Source organism: Fukomys damarensis, unplaced genomic scaffold (assembly GCF_012274545.1).
Source record: "Fukomys damarensis isolate Sample0158 unplaced genomic scaffold, DMR_v1.0_HiC HiC_scaffold_36, whole genome shotgun sequence".
Classification (NCBI taxonomy): Eukaryota; Metazoa; Chordata; class Mammalia; order Rodentia; family Bathyergidae; genus Fukomys; species Fukomys damarensis.
This window is the reverse complement of record NW_022900948.1, coordinates 45,437,571-45,452,891: the sequence shown is the minus strand read 5'-3', so window position 1 is coordinate 45,452,891 and position 15,321 is coordinate 45,437,571. Positions and strand designations below refer to the sequence as shown.

Sequence of the window (15,321 nt, the reverse complement as noted above, 5' to 3'; positions counted from 1 at the left end):
GCGGAAGGCGGAGGGAGGAAGCCAGGCCCCTGCGGCGAGGGTGGCAGCGCGACCGACCGGGGACTGAGCCAGCCTCGCTGCTCTGAAGACTCCGGCGAGCGACCCGAGCAGCGGTCGCCGAGACCGAGACGCACAAGGGCTGGATGTCAGAACAACATGCTGGTCCATTAAACTCCAAACTTTTCTTTTTTGAAACCCAAAGAATATCGGTGATTTTTGTCCACTGCTAAAAGAAGAGAGAGAGGAAGCCCAGGGCGCTTGAGATGCCGCGAAATCCTTATTTATAAACAGGCCCGCGCTAGTGCTAGGGAAGCGCCCGGGGCTCGAGAGCTCTCTACCCTATGGATATCAGCCCGGAGAAGCTGTGAGAACCCACTGCCCTGCCCTCCGCACTGGGTCGCACGGCCTCCGCCCTTTCAATGCCCGGTTTCTGCGGGGACTGCTGGGCTTCCCTGGAGATCCGAGCGGTGCTGTGTGCCATGGGCTGCATCCAGAGCATCGGGGGCAAGGCCAGAGTCTTCCGCGAAGGGGTCACAGTGATCGACGTGAAGGCCTCTATCGACCCGGTCCCCACGAGCATCGACGAGTCCTCCAGCGTGGTGCTCCGGTACCGGACGCCCCACTTCCGGGCCTCGGCCCAGGTGGTCATGCCACCCATCCCCAGGAAGGAGACCTGGGTCGTGGGCTGGATCCAGGCATGCAGCCACATGGAGTTCTACAACCAGTATGGTGAGCAGGGCATGTGAGTACCCCAGGGCCTGGCTTTGGGGGTGCCCGGAGGCAGAGAGGGTGGGTGGGTGACCTGGCTTCAGGCAGTGGTGAGATGGCCTCTCACATCCTCCTGGCTCAGGGACTCCGCAGAGGGTTTACTTGTCCCCCTCCCCGGGGCATGGCTCTAGGACCTCCCTGGTCATTGTCCTGACCCCTGGGTCCCTGTGTCCACACTTGCAAGATCCCCAGAAACCGGAGAACCATTCCTCCCCCGGTGTGTCTTTAGAAAAGCAAGTATGCCACCGGCCTGGGGGGTATCAGGGCCATCAGGGTCGTCAGAAAGGCTGCCGCTCTGCCCGGCTCACCCCGCAGGGGCCCACGTGTCACGTCTTGGGGCCTTCTGCTGGGCTGGGTGCCTGGGGGAACCTGCCTCTCCTGCCCCAGGGGAATGTCTGCTGTTCAGTCGCAGATGGCCTCCCTCGAGTTAGTTTTGGAAAAAGCTGCATGGCTTGGCAGTGCAGGGCTGTGTCTCCCAGCAGAAGGCAGGTGACAATGTTAGTGTCCGGTGTCGGTCTGGTGTGGCCCTGGCTGGGAGCAGCTAGGAGGAGCTCACTGGCTGCTTCTATGCAGCCTGGTCTCTGAGAAGTCCTCGGGGGATGGAGTGGGCCCCGGGACCCTGGGTCTTGCTTTGGCATGGCTCCCACCCCCGAGCAGGCCCCTGGGACAGTTAGCGGCCTTGGACCAGGGCAGGGCAAGGTGCGCCTTCTCAGGCCTCCGAGAGCCAGGTCGCCTCCGACTTGACCCCCGCGAGTGGCCGTGGACACTGCCCCATACCCTCTGCCTGTGTGCTCTCTGTGCCACCTCCACTTCCTGCAGACTCGTCCCTGTTTAGGGAAGCCCCGGGCCACCTGGAAGTGGGAAGTGGCCGGAGAGAAGCAGGGGCGACCTCCCCGAGGCCAGGTGGCACCCGGAGACCCCCAGGGACTCCCTTCCAGCCCCTGTCACGAAGCTGGGGGGCCAGGGGTCTGAGTTTCCATCCCACGGAGGGCAACATGACTCTTGGCTGTTTGGGAAGGACCTTTCCTAAGATATCTTCTGCCCAGAAGCCTCCCCCGGCTTTGAAAGGCATCTGGGACTGTTGTCGAGAAAGAGGTTTTCCTGGGGCCCCAGGCTGGACCTGGTCTCTTCCCTGATTTCTGTGCAGCGGCCTAAGAGTCTGAGACCTGGATGACTGGGGCCTTACTGTACCAGGTCCTTGGTTCCGTACTAAATGAGATCTTAGACTCTGTGGAGAAGCAGGCCTGAGCAGGACAGCAGGCTGTGCAGCTTCCTGGAGTGTGACCCCGGCAAGCTTTCTAGCCACCCGAGCCTTGTTTCCTGGTCCTTATGCTGGAGCCGGTCGAGTGCCTCCTGCGTGTGTCTCACTGTGAGGGCTACTCCCACGACCTTAGCTGTGGCCATCCGGGGCCCTGCTCACCTCTGTACAGGTGGCTGCTGGCCCTAACATGGCTGCCACAGTCCCTGGGCTTCCGATGGACGGCGCTGAGTGATGCGCTTTGTACTCTGAGGATCGGGGCTGAAGGTGCAGCTGCTCCTGAGACGGCCCCTAGCCCAGGCCTCCGGCTGCACCAGCCCACACCCCAACTTTTAGACATCTAAAAATAGCGCAAGTTAGAGGCGGTATAAGAGGCTGAAGGCCGAGTTGTCTCCCTGCTTTCCATCAGCCCTGCAGGTTCCTTTGTCCCCTTGATGTCCCAGGTTGCGTAGGACCAGCTGCAGGGAGCGGGTTGAGCTCGAGGCTCCCTGCAGGCTGGCGGTGGGGATGGGCCAGCGGACCACCCTTGGGGGGCATGCACAGTAGGTGGCTGCCGCTGCAGCGTGCATTATCATGGTCGGAATCGCCCCACGGCCGGACTCCTCCAGGCCTGTGTCCACCCCGTGTCCTGTGGGGACAGAGGGAGGAAGAAGAAAGGCAGGACACAGCCGGGGGGCTGGCTTCTTCCTGAACACACATTGCAGTGTTAAATGGGATTGGGAGGAACCTTGCCGGCTTCCCTACCCCAGACTTCCAGTGATAACTGCTGCCTGCGAGTTTCTAAGCCTCAAGCAGAGGTGAGAGCTTCTGCCAGCCAGGGGCCCAGGTGCTGTGTCTTTGTGCCGGGGACGCTGACAGCATCCCTGGGCTCTACGCGCCGGAGGCCCCCAAAGTTGTGACAACCACAGATGTCCCCGCATGGCCCAATGTCGCCTGGCCTCAGCCCAGTCTGAGTCACTCGCTGGAAACCCAGGCACGGGGCCCCCGTGGCCTGGGCAGGGGACAGGCAGGTGGCCACGACTAGAGTAGAGCGCCCGTTCTCTACAAATGGGCTTGGATTCAAAATATTAATCCCAAATACTTAGCCGAAATCCATAATACCCTCAGCTGTCATCCCTGCTTGAAATTAATCTCTAAACTGGAAGGAGAACTTTTTCACAGTGACATTCTGGGTTTGAAATATTCAAAATGGGATCAAAGGCAAAAACTACCATGCCACGAACGCCCCAACTCGGACGGGCACAAGTGGAAGGTGGCCTCTCCATGCCAACTCAGGAGGGTTCTGTGTGGTTCCGGGCCGGCCCACGTTGCTCTCAGAGCCAGCCCCCTCCAACTGTCGGAGACACCTACCTCCACAGCCGGCCCCCGCGACTCCTCAACCGCCACCTGTCAGCTGGCACACAACCTTCTAAGTGACAAGTCACAGCTTCTCGCCTGTGTGGGAGACACTTGGAGTTGTCCCTAGTTTGCCCTGTGCTGGGGCCCCCAGGGGAACTGGCCCACAGCCACAGCCTCAGCCAGCAGTGGCTTCCGTGTTCTGCCCCTGGGCAGACCGGGGAGTGAGGGACCGGCTCAAATAGAAAGGGTCTTTCTGGTTTGCCCAGCGTGATGACATACTTCTGCAATCCCAGCACTCAGCAGGCTGAGACAGGAGGATCTCTGCAAGTTCGAGGCCAGACTGGGCTACCTACTGAGTTCAAGGCCAGCCCAAACTGTGTAGCAAGACCCTGTCTCAAAAAAAGAAAAGAAACGGGGTGGGGGAGGCAGGGGTTTAGCTCAGTGGTTCCACTGCCTACCTCACAAGTGCAAGGACCCGAGTTCGATCCCCGGTACCAAAATAAATAAATAAGTAAATAAAAAGTTTTTAAAAAGTAAAAGAAACATTCTCTCTGGACTGATAATGCCACCTCCCTGTGCCCGGGCACAGCCGGGGATGGATCCCCACTCAGACCCCTGAGCCAGTCCTTTAACCTTTCAGAGCCTTGCAGTTCCCATGTGAGAAATAGGGAGGCCAGCGTCTCCCTCCTGGGCAGGCTGAGGGCTTAGTGCGCTGACGTGAGCGGGTGCTTGCTGAGCTCGGTGCTGGGTGCTTACTGAGTGCTCCCTGCGCAGTGGCTCTCAGGACCATGACTGCCAGTCCCAAGTCCCGGTGATTATTTCTCTGCATGGAGATCGCTGTGCTGTTGGGCTGTGCCCTTCTTCTCCCCCTGGGTTTTGGTCTCATCCCTAGCAGGAGAACCTCGGGCAATGAGGCCCTGCCAAGGTCTCTAGGGTGGGGACAGGCCCTGGGGGGCATCCCTGCTGGCCACATGGCCTCTCCTGGAGTCGGGGCCTGAGCTCTCGGCTCTGCACAGGACAACTGAGGACAGAGCTTCCTCTCTGCAGCGGAAGGCAGCCTCCGGAGGGAAGGCCTGATTCAAGGCTCTGGGCGGGAGAAGCCGTGCGGGGCGGCCCAGCCCCGGAGAGACTCCCCTGGACCCGCCCAGCCGTTGTCCGACCCCCTGGACACAGGCTGGCTCCCGGGAGCCACAGCCATCAGGGAAGTGAAGGGAAAACCTGCATCCCTTTCTGCAGGTCGGACCTGGGGAAACGGACACAGCCAGGCTGACGTTCTTCCGTGTGCAGAGCAACTCAGAGCCCACGCATAAGCCCTGTGTGCCGCCCAGGCCTGGCCCACGGAGGCGTCCACGGGTGACCTGGTGAACAAGGGGATCATCAAGTGGGTAAACAGAGGAGCTGAAGTAAGGATGCTCGCAGCCAGGCATGGCGTGCGCCCGTCATTCCGGCACTTGGGAAGCTGAGGCAGGAGGATTGCTGTGAAATGGAGGCCAGCCTGTGATACAAAGTTCAAGGCCAGCTTGAACTACACAGTGAGACCCGATCGAAAGAAAGAAAGAGAGAGAGAGAAAGGAAAGGACGAGGAGGTGCGGCTCGGTGGTCGAGCTGCTGCCTGGCAGTGTGAGCCCTGGGTTCCATCTTCAGCAAGAAGAAAAGGAAGTTAGAAGAGGCTGTGCGGACGGGAGCCGGAGAAGACGCCAGCCTGGGAGCATGGCCGCTGTGTGGCCGGCTGTGGGGGGAACTTCAGCGGGGAAGACGGCCCGGCAGAGATGGCTTCCGAGTTTCACTTCACACATTTCCCTGTGGTTTGCTTGAAAACAAAAGTACATGTTTTACAGCCAAGAACTGCAGCGGAACGGGCACTGTGGGGCTGTCTTCCTCGGGCAGGGCCCGCGTCAGGAGGGGCGGAGCGGGCAGGAAGTGGTGCCGCTGCCTGGGGCTGCCGGCGGGCGTTGGGTGGGGGGCCCGGCCCAGGGGGCAGCTTGGCGGGCTGGGAGTTGGGACCCAGGGTCCTGGACCGGCGTGGAAGTAGGCTCGTGGGCCTGACTTTCTGTAAAGTTGTAAATGTTACCAAATGGGAAAAATCTCTAATTGGGGACCAAATGCGATAATCCCTCAATTCCCGCCTGGCACGTGAACCTGACTCTCAGGCTCTTCTCTTTGAAACTGCGCCTTAAAGTGCCGCGCGAGGGCCGGGGGTTTAGCTCCGCGGCGCCACTGCCTGCTTCGCAAGGGTGAGGTCCCGAGTTTGAGCCCCAGTAGCAAAACATTAAAGTGCCACACAGGTGCCATTGTGTATGCGTGAGGGGGCAGGATGTTTGAGTGAAATCATTTAGGGTTCAGAGCCGGAGTGTCTCTATGTGTGGATTCAGTGTTCTGTCCCCAGCGCCGGAAAAAAAGAAAACCCACAAAAAACCCAGGTTAAAGTGAAATGTTATTTTAAAGCAACGTATTTAGTGCATATTAGAAAATGTGTGAGATCTAGTCCCATATCTCCTGCCTCTCCAGCCTGTCATCTCAGACGTGTTTCTCAGGAGAGACTAAATTTAGTTGTACTTTGGAAAAAAAAAAAGATTTGTTTTCAGGTGAGAGTCGATGCGGGGAGACACTGCTCCGTGGCAGGGACAGACTGGACGCCTGTCTCCCGACCCTGCCCTCTAGGATGGGCTCAGCAGTTGGGGATGAGCCCTGGGGGAGGGAGACGGGCCGTGGGGCTGGAGGAGCCTGAAGGCCTTGGACACAGCCCAGGCCCGCTTGGTGCCCAGAGTCGGACTTGGGCCGCCGCTGCTGAGGAAGCCCGGAAGGGCACTCTTGCTGCCTGGTCCTAGGTGGTTCTGATCCCAGAGCCTCCAAGGGCTGCCGTGAGGTGGGGACCCCAGGAGTAGCCGCCCCCTTGCCCAGCTTCCAGTGAGGGCCTTCAGTGCCCTGTTCGCACACACGTGGCAGTCACGTAGTTCGTGTGTGCGTGTGCATGCGTGTGCATGCGTGTTGCTGAGTGTCTGTGCCAGGCTGGGTGGATGGCAGCTGGGCCCTGTTTTCCAGGGCTGCGACCTTGAACGTGGCCTCTGCTTCCTTAAGCCCGTTCTGTGACCACACACCCTACCATGGGCATGGGTGGTGCCAGCTGGCACTGCACTGCTGACCTCCGTCCAGCTCTGCAGGGCGCTGTCATGGGCTCCGAGGGGAGGCCCCATGTGTCGCTGGCACGGTGCCGGCAAGCTCACGGGCACGATGCCGGCTGTGGCTGAGCAGGACACGGTCTCCTGGGGCCGGGGTCGCAGAATAAGGCCTTCCATTCTTTGGAAGTGAGAGGGGCCATTGCCAGTTTGCTTTCAGCCTTTTTTGTTTGTTTTGAGATAGGGTCTCACTGTGTAGTCCTGGCTGGCCTCAAAATTAGGGAGATCCTCTAGCCTCAGCCTCCTGAGTGCTGGGATTATGGGTGTGTGCCACCACGCCCGCTGCTTTCTGCTTTTTGAGCCACGTTTTCTGCTCTGTGCTGGGGGTGGAGCACATGGGTAGAGCCCTTGCTCAGCCTGCACAAGGTCCTGCTTTTACCCTCAGTACTGCAAAAATTGTAAAACCGGAAGTGCTCGCCCAAGCAAACGTCAGTGTCAGGAGGGGACTGCAGCGGCGCCCAGGGCCCTGTGCCCCTGGAGAGTTGGGCAGGGCCTCTTGCCCTGTCCTCCCTAGAGGACAGCTGCGGCACTGGGGGGAGAGGCAGAGGCTCACCTGTGATGGCCCCAGGGACTGCAGGCCGAGTGGCTGTTGGGCTCCCTAGACAGATGACACACAGGCAGGTGTCACCCCGGTGATGGGGACAGAAGGTGAGCAGAACGGTGCCTTAACCCTTCTCCCACCGAGGCCATTCCATGGGCACAGGTGGCTTAGGCTGCGGCCACACACAGCTCAGGGCCACTGCGTGCGGCCAGCGCCACCTGCGCCCCAAGAAACAGTGTCTCTCTTCCTCCTCTGCCGGCCCTGCAGCCCCTGTTCTCCTTGGGTTTCTGTAAACCCAACTGCACCAGGCGCCTCACATAATGAGCGGAACCCTACACTGCTTGTCTCTCCGTGGTGGACACAGTGTCACGGGCACAGGGCTCACTGGGTGGTGTTGGGTGGCAGAGTTTCTGTCCCTTTAAGGCTCAAGAATATTCCATTGTGTGGGTGCCTCCCATTGTCTGTCTATTTGTTTGTTTGAGTCAGGGTCTTGCTCTGTAGTCCAGGCTGGCTTCAAACTCACAGTGATCCTCCTGCCTCAGCCTCCCAGGTGCTGGGATTACATCCACCCATCATGGACACTTGTGTTGCTTCCTCCTGGCTGCCTGGAGTCACACTGCGAACAGGAGTTGGTAAAAGCAGCTCCTTGGGGACGGCGCCCTGGTGGGGTTGGCGCACAGGCCCCGAGCTTGGATTTTTACCACCAGGCCGGGGCAGAAACAGGATAGAGGGAGTGCAGCCGGATCGAAGCCTCTGCACCTCTTCTGCTTTCTTTCTTTTCCTGCGAGCTGGGATTAGGAGGATACAAGGGTCGCGGGTCTGTAATGCTGTGCCTCTCGCAGCCTGGGGTGTTCTGCAGGCACCAGGAGCCCACAGCCCTGTGGGAGAAGGGGTCTCTGTCCCGTGTTGCCCTGGCCGGCCTGGCCGGTCCTCTTCCAGCTGCGGGTGTGTTCTTCCAGAAGGAGGGGCTCTGAGGCCGGGAGGGAGCGAGCCTTCTGGGGGGGTCTCTCTGATTCTTGCTCCCCAATGACCCCTTGGGGGGCAGCTGCATCCTCTTCAGACCTGGGGAGCCTCCTTGGTGCCTGCTGTGGCCTGAGGGAGGCCGGGGAGTCCACTCCTCCTCGTGGTAGAGGCGAGGGTCACAGGCCACTGGCTGGGGAGGGAAGGCTGGAGTCACCCCTTTTCTCACGTGGGGAACCGGAGCCCAGAGGGGCCGGCGTTGGCGGGAGGTCACCCACCAGTTGGCGCCTGGCATGCGTCCGCTGCGTCATCCCTGGTGACCGCCAGCGGCTTCCTCCGGGTGACGGTCCTGCAGGAGGCAGAGCCGGCAGGGCTCCCCCAAGTCCCCGCGGGATCCGTCCAGCCCTCCCACAGTCTGAGGACTGAGAAGCGCTGGCCGGGTGTCACATGGGCTGGTGCTGGGGCACAGGACGTGGCCACTGGAGTGACCACCAGGGCTCCCGGACCCGGTGTCCGATGTCTGCTTCCTGTGTGTCCCCTGCTCCGCAGCGCTGAGCCCTGAGGACAGAAGGGCCCGGGTCCTACGTCCGTCCTGTCCTCAGGGCCGGGACACCACGCTGGCCCGCTTTGGGGACGCGCGAGGCCCTGCTAGAGAGTGAGTTGGTGATGTGGCCTTACGTATTCGCAGGTCCAGCTGGGAGCTCCCCGACCTGCAGGAGGGCAAGATCGAGGCCATCAGCGACTCAGACGGGGTGAACTACCCCTGGTACGGCAACACCACGGAGACCTGCACCGTCGCGGGCCCCACCAGGAGGGCGACCAAGTTCATCGTCAGCATGAACGACAACTTCTACCCCAGCGTCACGTGGGCCGTGCCCGTGAGTGAGAGCAACGTGGCCAAGCTGACCAGCATCTACCGGGACCAGAGCTTCACCACGTGGCTGGTGGCCACCAACACGTCCACCGATGACATGATCATCCTGCAGACGCTGCACTGGCGCATGCAGCTCAGCATCGACGTGGACCCCACTCGGCCCCTGGGCCAGCGGGCGCGGCTGCGGGAGCCCATCGCGCAGGACCAGCCCAAGATCCTGAGCAAGAACGAGTCCATCCCGCCCAGTGCCCTGGTCAAGCCCAACGCCAATGACGCACAGGTCCTCATGTGGCGGCCCAAGTTCGGGCCTCCGCTGGTGGTCATCCCCCCCAAGCACCGGTGACACCGGCCCCGGACCCCAGGTTAGACTCAGAATAATAACTCTGCTCAGAACGAATCCAGATGCACTCTTGGGTCATTCAGCGAAATACAACCATTCTACCTTCTTCTCCGGTGGGTACCTCACTGTGCTGCCCCTGTGACCCACCCTTGGCACCTGCTTCCTCTCGGGGTCTGGCGACAGACCCGAGGTGCCCCGAGGGCTCCCGGTGTCTCCTGTCCTCACCCCCTTGGTCTCTCTCGTGCAGACAGCTCCCGGAAACACTGCTTGTTCTTTTCAGTTCCTCCGGTGTGGGGTTCAGGGCAGGGCCGATGGCGGGGCTGCCATCGGGGTGCTGGTGACCCTCCCGCCTTGTCCTCCACCACACGGCCTTATGTAGACTCGCTTTGCCAAACTTTTGCCTTAAGCTGAATGTAAAGGAGAAAAAAAGATCGCAGGATCCTGTTCCACCTCTCCATCTGCCTCCAGAGGTGGAGGGGAAGCCAGCAGGTGCGGGGTCTCAGCCCCTCCAGTGGTGTCTGGGAGGGGGCAGAGGGATTTTAGGCCTAAAACCAGCCGTTGCTCTTTTGTTTTGGCAGAGACAAAACCACAGGCAGATTTCATCCCAGAGCTTCTGGGGACGGGACTCTGCGGTGGCTTCTCTCTGTCTTTCTGCAGCCTTAACTGGCCTGCTGGCCGGAGGAGGAGTGGGGAGGCCCCGGGGCCGGCCAGTCTCGCCCCTCTGTCCCCAGGATCCCCCGGCCTGGCCCGAGGTGAGCTTGTCCCTTTCCCTCCACACCTGTCCCAGAGGCCTGGGCCACCCCGACCCCATGCTGACAGCCCCAGCCTGAGCCTCTGCTTCCTAAAGAGACACGTCCCTTGTCGCACCACGTCTGGAGACTGGAGTCTGGTGGCCCCGTGCCCCAGGGCCACCTCCAGGGCACTGCAGGGAGCCAGGATCGGGTGCCTGGCTCGTTCTCAGGGGATGCCACCCCCAGGCTGTCTGGGGGAGGCTGCACACAGGCCTCGAGCCCGGTGTGGAGGGGAGGCACCGAGGCACCTGCCAGGTACAGTGCGTGACAAGTGCTGCTGTTTCCCGACCTCAGGAAGGAAATGGGGCCAGGCTGGGAGGGTGAAGCAGCGCGAGCCACGGGGGTGGCGCTGGGCTGGTCCTGGGTCCGCCCCCTGGGGCCCTGGGACCCAGGCTGGAGCAAAGCCAGGGTTTCTTGGCGCTGTCTGCCCGGGACTTCCGGGGACGCTCGCTGCAGCCTCCTTTTCAGGCTGCCACAGCCACGTCAGGGCCGCACTCACCCTCCAACAACCAAGCACAGAAACCGTCAGACGTGAAAATAATCTGTTTCCGCTGCAAATGAGCCGCTTGTCAGGAGGCCCCTGAGGCGTGTGGGACGTCTGATTGTCGCTGCTCCTGGGACAGGGTCTGGGGTGCTGAGTGCCCACATCAGGGCCAGGGCGTCCTGAGCCCAGAGGGCCGTGGCCTTGCGTGTGGGGGTGAGGGGCCCTGTACCCCTGCACTCGTCCCCCGGCGGAGGGGCCCGCTCCACACTCAGGTCTTTCTTGCACTAATGGGGAGATGAGCGCTGGGGAGGCGACAGGAAGAGAGGTTTCATCCCTAGCTGGGTCACTACTGAGGGGTCTTCTTCCTGAAAGTGGGGCCGGGTCCTCAAACCCACATTTCTTTTTCATCTACTGCTTGCTATGTAGCCCAGGCCGGCGTCGAACTCACAGTGATCCTCCTGCCTCAGCCTCCGGAGTGCTGGGATCACAGGGGTGCTCCCTCATGCCCGGCCCCAGACTGCATTGCTTGGTTGGGAACCAGCACTGCAGGGTGCAGGATCCTCCCCTGCAGGTCCCTGCCTCCCTCTGGCTCCCCTTCACCCCGAACGCCCTTTTCTCCACCTTCTGCCTCACTAACGGTGGGACAAGGGAGACCCCAGAGAGGCTGCGGGCCGGCCGGGATGCCAGCTTGGGCCGATCCCTCGGCCTCCTTCCTCTGTGGGGGCCCGGGGCGTCCTGCGCGGAGCCCCAGTCCCTCTGCTGCCCCCATCCCTGGCGTGGAGTGGACACTCACGCCTTCCAGCAATAAGAGCAGTCCTCAGCTGCGGCAGTTACTGTGAAACTGAACCAGGGCACTTACCAGGGGCGCAAGACGCTTGAAGACAATGTACAGTGGACCTTTTTAAAGCTTTCAAATGAAAACGTAAATAGCAAAAGAAATAAAATTAATTTTAAAGTAGGCCTGGCTACAGTCTGGTGTTTCTGGAGGGGCGATTCGTAGTGGGCGTGGTGGCTGGGGTGCTGGATTCAGGGAAGAGGGTGTGGGGCTGGTGTTGGGGTGTTAAGGGCCTGAAGGTGGGGGCCAGGATGCTGCCTCACCTGCCCTCTGGGCAGCACCGTCTCTGCCCCAGCCAGCTGTGAGACCAGAAGTGTCCCTGGCTGGTGCCCTGGGCCCTGGTATCTGGCACTTGGTAGGAGCTTGGCTTTTTTTTTTTTAAATATATATATAGCGGGGTTTGAACTCGGTTCCTTGAGCTTGTGAGGCAGGTGGCTGCATCACTGAGCAAAATCCCCAGCTCCTGGCTTGGTTTTTTTGAGACAAGGTCTCACTACATAGTCCAAGCTGATCTCAAGCTACAGCGATCCTCCCGCCTCAGCCTCCCCAGGGCTGGGAGCACAGTCCTGTGGCGCCACGCCCGGCTTGTGCCTGGCTTTTGACAAATATGTGGCGGGTGACTGTTTCGGCAGGGTCCTGAGGTCACCCCTGCGGCCTGCCTCATGGGCTGACACCCAGGGCCTCGTGGGCTGCTGGCTATTCCTGATCAGAGCTGCGTTACAGGGGTGGCCCGCGGCCTGGGGGTGCTGGAGCGGGCCTGGCCTGACGCCGCCCGAGGAGTCAGTAGACACAGCAGACCGTGTGTGCCTGGGGCCCCGGATTGCACAGTGCCTTGCTCTGTGCGGATTCCAGAAGGGAGCAGCTCATCGTGTGCACATGGCAGCCCCACGAGGGAGGCGCCGTCCCCGTGTGACAGAGAAAAAGGCAGCAGGGCTCAAGGTGATGCCCTGGACACACAGCTAGAAAGAGGTAGAACCAGGACTCGAACCCTGGCCCCAGAACCAGGCTCTTACCGCAGTGCTCAGCCTCACGGGTGTGAGCATCCAGTGACCTTGGTTGCTGGTACTATTACTAGAAGGACGCTGGGAGGCTGAGGCAGGAGAATCACAAGGTCAAGCCCAGCCTGGACAGCTTATCAGTTCAGAGCCTGTCTCCACATAAAAAGTACAAAGGCTGACGGTAGAGCTCAGCGTGAGGCCCTGTTTCCTCCCTTAGTACTACAAGAAAACCCCAGCGGTGCATCCTGGGTCCCCGCAGGAAATGCCTTTCCCCCACCTCACTTCCCGAAAGCCCTCCTGCGGTGTCCTCCTGGCCCCAGAGCCCTGTGCACTCCCTGTGCGAAGCGGCTGCTGGTCACCTGGGGCCACTGCTCCTCCCGGGGAGGCCGCCTCTCTGCAGTGCTGTGGGGGCAGGACGCCCTGGCACCCAGTGTGGGCGTTGGGTTTCTGCTCCGTGTTCTCTGCAGCACAGCGCCCGCATCCTGCCTCCTCGGAGCGAGACACCGAGGCAGGAAATTGCGTAACAGGCCTCGCTCCCGCCCCCACCCAGGCGGCTGCTGGGTGGTGCCAGCCACCATCGCAGTTTGGCCTGGGCTTGTGGAGTCGGCCCCAGAGCGCTGCTGTGTGTGCACGGCGCGTGTGCATGCATGTGTGTGTGTGTGGGTGTGTGTGTGTGAACCGACAGCCGGAGGAAGCCAGGTGGTGTCGGGAACATGCACTTTCCACACCGCCCGCAGCCCTTGGGCGAGGGCAGCACCGGAGCGCGGTGTCACCTCCCGCTTCCTCTATGCCGCGGCCATCCCCATGCCACCGGGGCCTTGCAGACCTGTCCGGCTCTTGATGGGATCAGCCAAAAGCTGCCCACCGCGGGCCGGTGACACAGCCACCGCGGAGACTGACGTCCCCTCTGACCTCTGTGGGTCACTTCTAGCTCTGCTGTTCCCTGTTCTCAGAGGAGGAAGCTGGCCCCTGTGGGGACCTGGGGGACCTGCTAAAGGTCACCAGGCTAGGAAGTTGCAGAGCTGGACTGGCTCCAAACATTGCCTCTGAGCCGCCTGGGCCACCTCACAAAGCCAGGCAGAAGATTCCCAGACAGCCCCAAGCACTGAAGACTTCCATGTATTTATGTTTTGCTGTGTGGGGACTGAACCCTGGGCCTTTGCACTGAGCGGCATTCCCAGCTCTATTTTATTCTTATTTTGAGACAGGGTCTTAGTAAGTCACTAAATTTCCCAGACTGGGCAATCCTCCTGCCTCAGCCTCCCAGAGTTCTGGGATTACCAGGTGTGCACCACCACAAACTTTCCAGTGTGAGAAAAGCGTGTGAACAGATAGACTGTGTCCAGAGAGGTAAACCCCCAAACTGACCCTAGTCCCGGCCAAGGCCAGTGCAATTCCTGTCCCTGAGACAGCGTGGCTGGGAATGCAGGGTGGGATTCGCTCCCGCCGCAGCCTGAGGATCCCTGGCTCGCATTTTATCAGACTTTTAGTGTCAGATGCCAGGTGGTGTAGCCGGGTGTTTACAGCAGGCGAGACGGGGCAGGAGCCGCGCTATTCCTGGCTGCCACTTGTCCTGCCGAGCAGAGTCGAGAGTCTCCCAGCCCTGAGTGCCTGTTTCCTAATCCCAGGCTGAGACGCCACCCACGCTGCTCTTCCGGGCCGGGTGGCAAAGCTGGGGAAGGCAGGCTCCTGTCACATTTGTACGAGGCAGCGCCAGCTGGAGACCCCCAGGGTCATCTTGGGACTAGCGATGCCTTGTCAGTCAGAACTTGAACATGTGGTGATCCTCCTGTCTCAGCCTCCCAAGTGCTGCGTGACAGGTGCACTCTACCACGCCCAGCTCCAGACAGGCCTTTCTTAAAATACTGTAACTAAATTTGCCTCTGCACCCGGGGAACCGAGGCCAGGCTTGGTTATTTATTTGGGATTCTCAGCTTTCCCAAGATATACACACTGAGTGCTGCTCAGTGAATTATGCAAAGTTGTTTTTTTCGCAGCGCTAGTGGGTTATAATTCATTCACATCATGGTGGCGCACATGTGTCATCCCAGTATTTAGGAGGCTGAGGCAGGGGGATCGCAAGTTTGAGCCCAATCTGGGCAATTTAGTAATTTAGCGAGGCTGTCTCAAAGTAAGAAACAGGGCTGGGATTTAGCTCAGTGGTGCCACCGCCTGCCAAGGAAGAAAGAAAGAAAGAAGGAAGGAAGGAAGGAAGGAAGGAAGGAAGGAAGGAAGGAAGGAAGGAAGGAAGGAAGGAAGGAAGAGAAGGCTGGGGATAAAGCTTCAGTATCAAGGCCCTGGGTTCAATCCCCAGTACTGCTGCTCCCAAAATATTTCAGTTTCTGGTCCACCCTGCAAGCCTAAAACTCTGCACTTGTTAACCAACTCCCCACCTCCCCTCCCAGCCCTGATGATTGCTCCTCTGCTCAATGTCCACAAGCCCGAATGCTCTGTAGCCTCGGGCCAGGGCTGCCCAGGGCTCATCCCCTGTGCCCACAGCGCGTGGCGCGAACTCCTGTCGTGCCAAGGGCTCCCGGTGCCCGAGCCCGCTCTGCTGCCCCTGCTCTTGCCCTTGCACTGATGTCCCCAGCGTGGGTTACCTGCAGCCGCTGGGCAGGGACACACGGTGTGGCCAACCTGGACTCCAGAGCGACCTCTGGGAAGGTGTATCAGGGCACCTGCGGGGTTCTCACAGCCTCCCTTGAGTCGTTCATTTTTTAACGTTCATTGGTTGAATGCAAAGTCACTAAGTTGCCCAAGCTGGACTAGAGCTTGTGATCCTCCTGCCTCGGCCTCCAAAAGGCTGGGATTACAAGTGTGTACCACCACTCCAGGCTCCCCAGCCCTTAAATATTTAAACTTTTTATTTGGCTGTACCAGGGACCAAACTTAGGACCTTGCGCTTGGAAGGCAGGCACGGTGTTACTGAGCTAAATCCCTGCCACCCCCAGCCCTTAA

General features: G+C 60.3%; 1 protein-coding gene across 1 annotated transcript; it reads left to right on the top strand.

The window, feature by feature from the left end:
* The first annotated feature begins 6 nt into the window (after positions 1–6).
* Positions 7–11,757, top strand: Fam78a (family with sequence similarity 78 member A). Its single transcript, XM_010627378.2, has 2 exons — positions 7–742; positions 8,730–11,757. The coding sequence occupies exons 1-2, from the start codon at positions 420–422 to the stop codon at positions 9,256–9,258; spliced, it is 852 nt and encodes a 283-aa protein (XP_010625680.1). The 5' UTR covers positions 7–419; the 3' UTR covers positions 9,259–11,757.
* Positions 11,758–15,321: the final 3,564 nt, after the last annotated feature.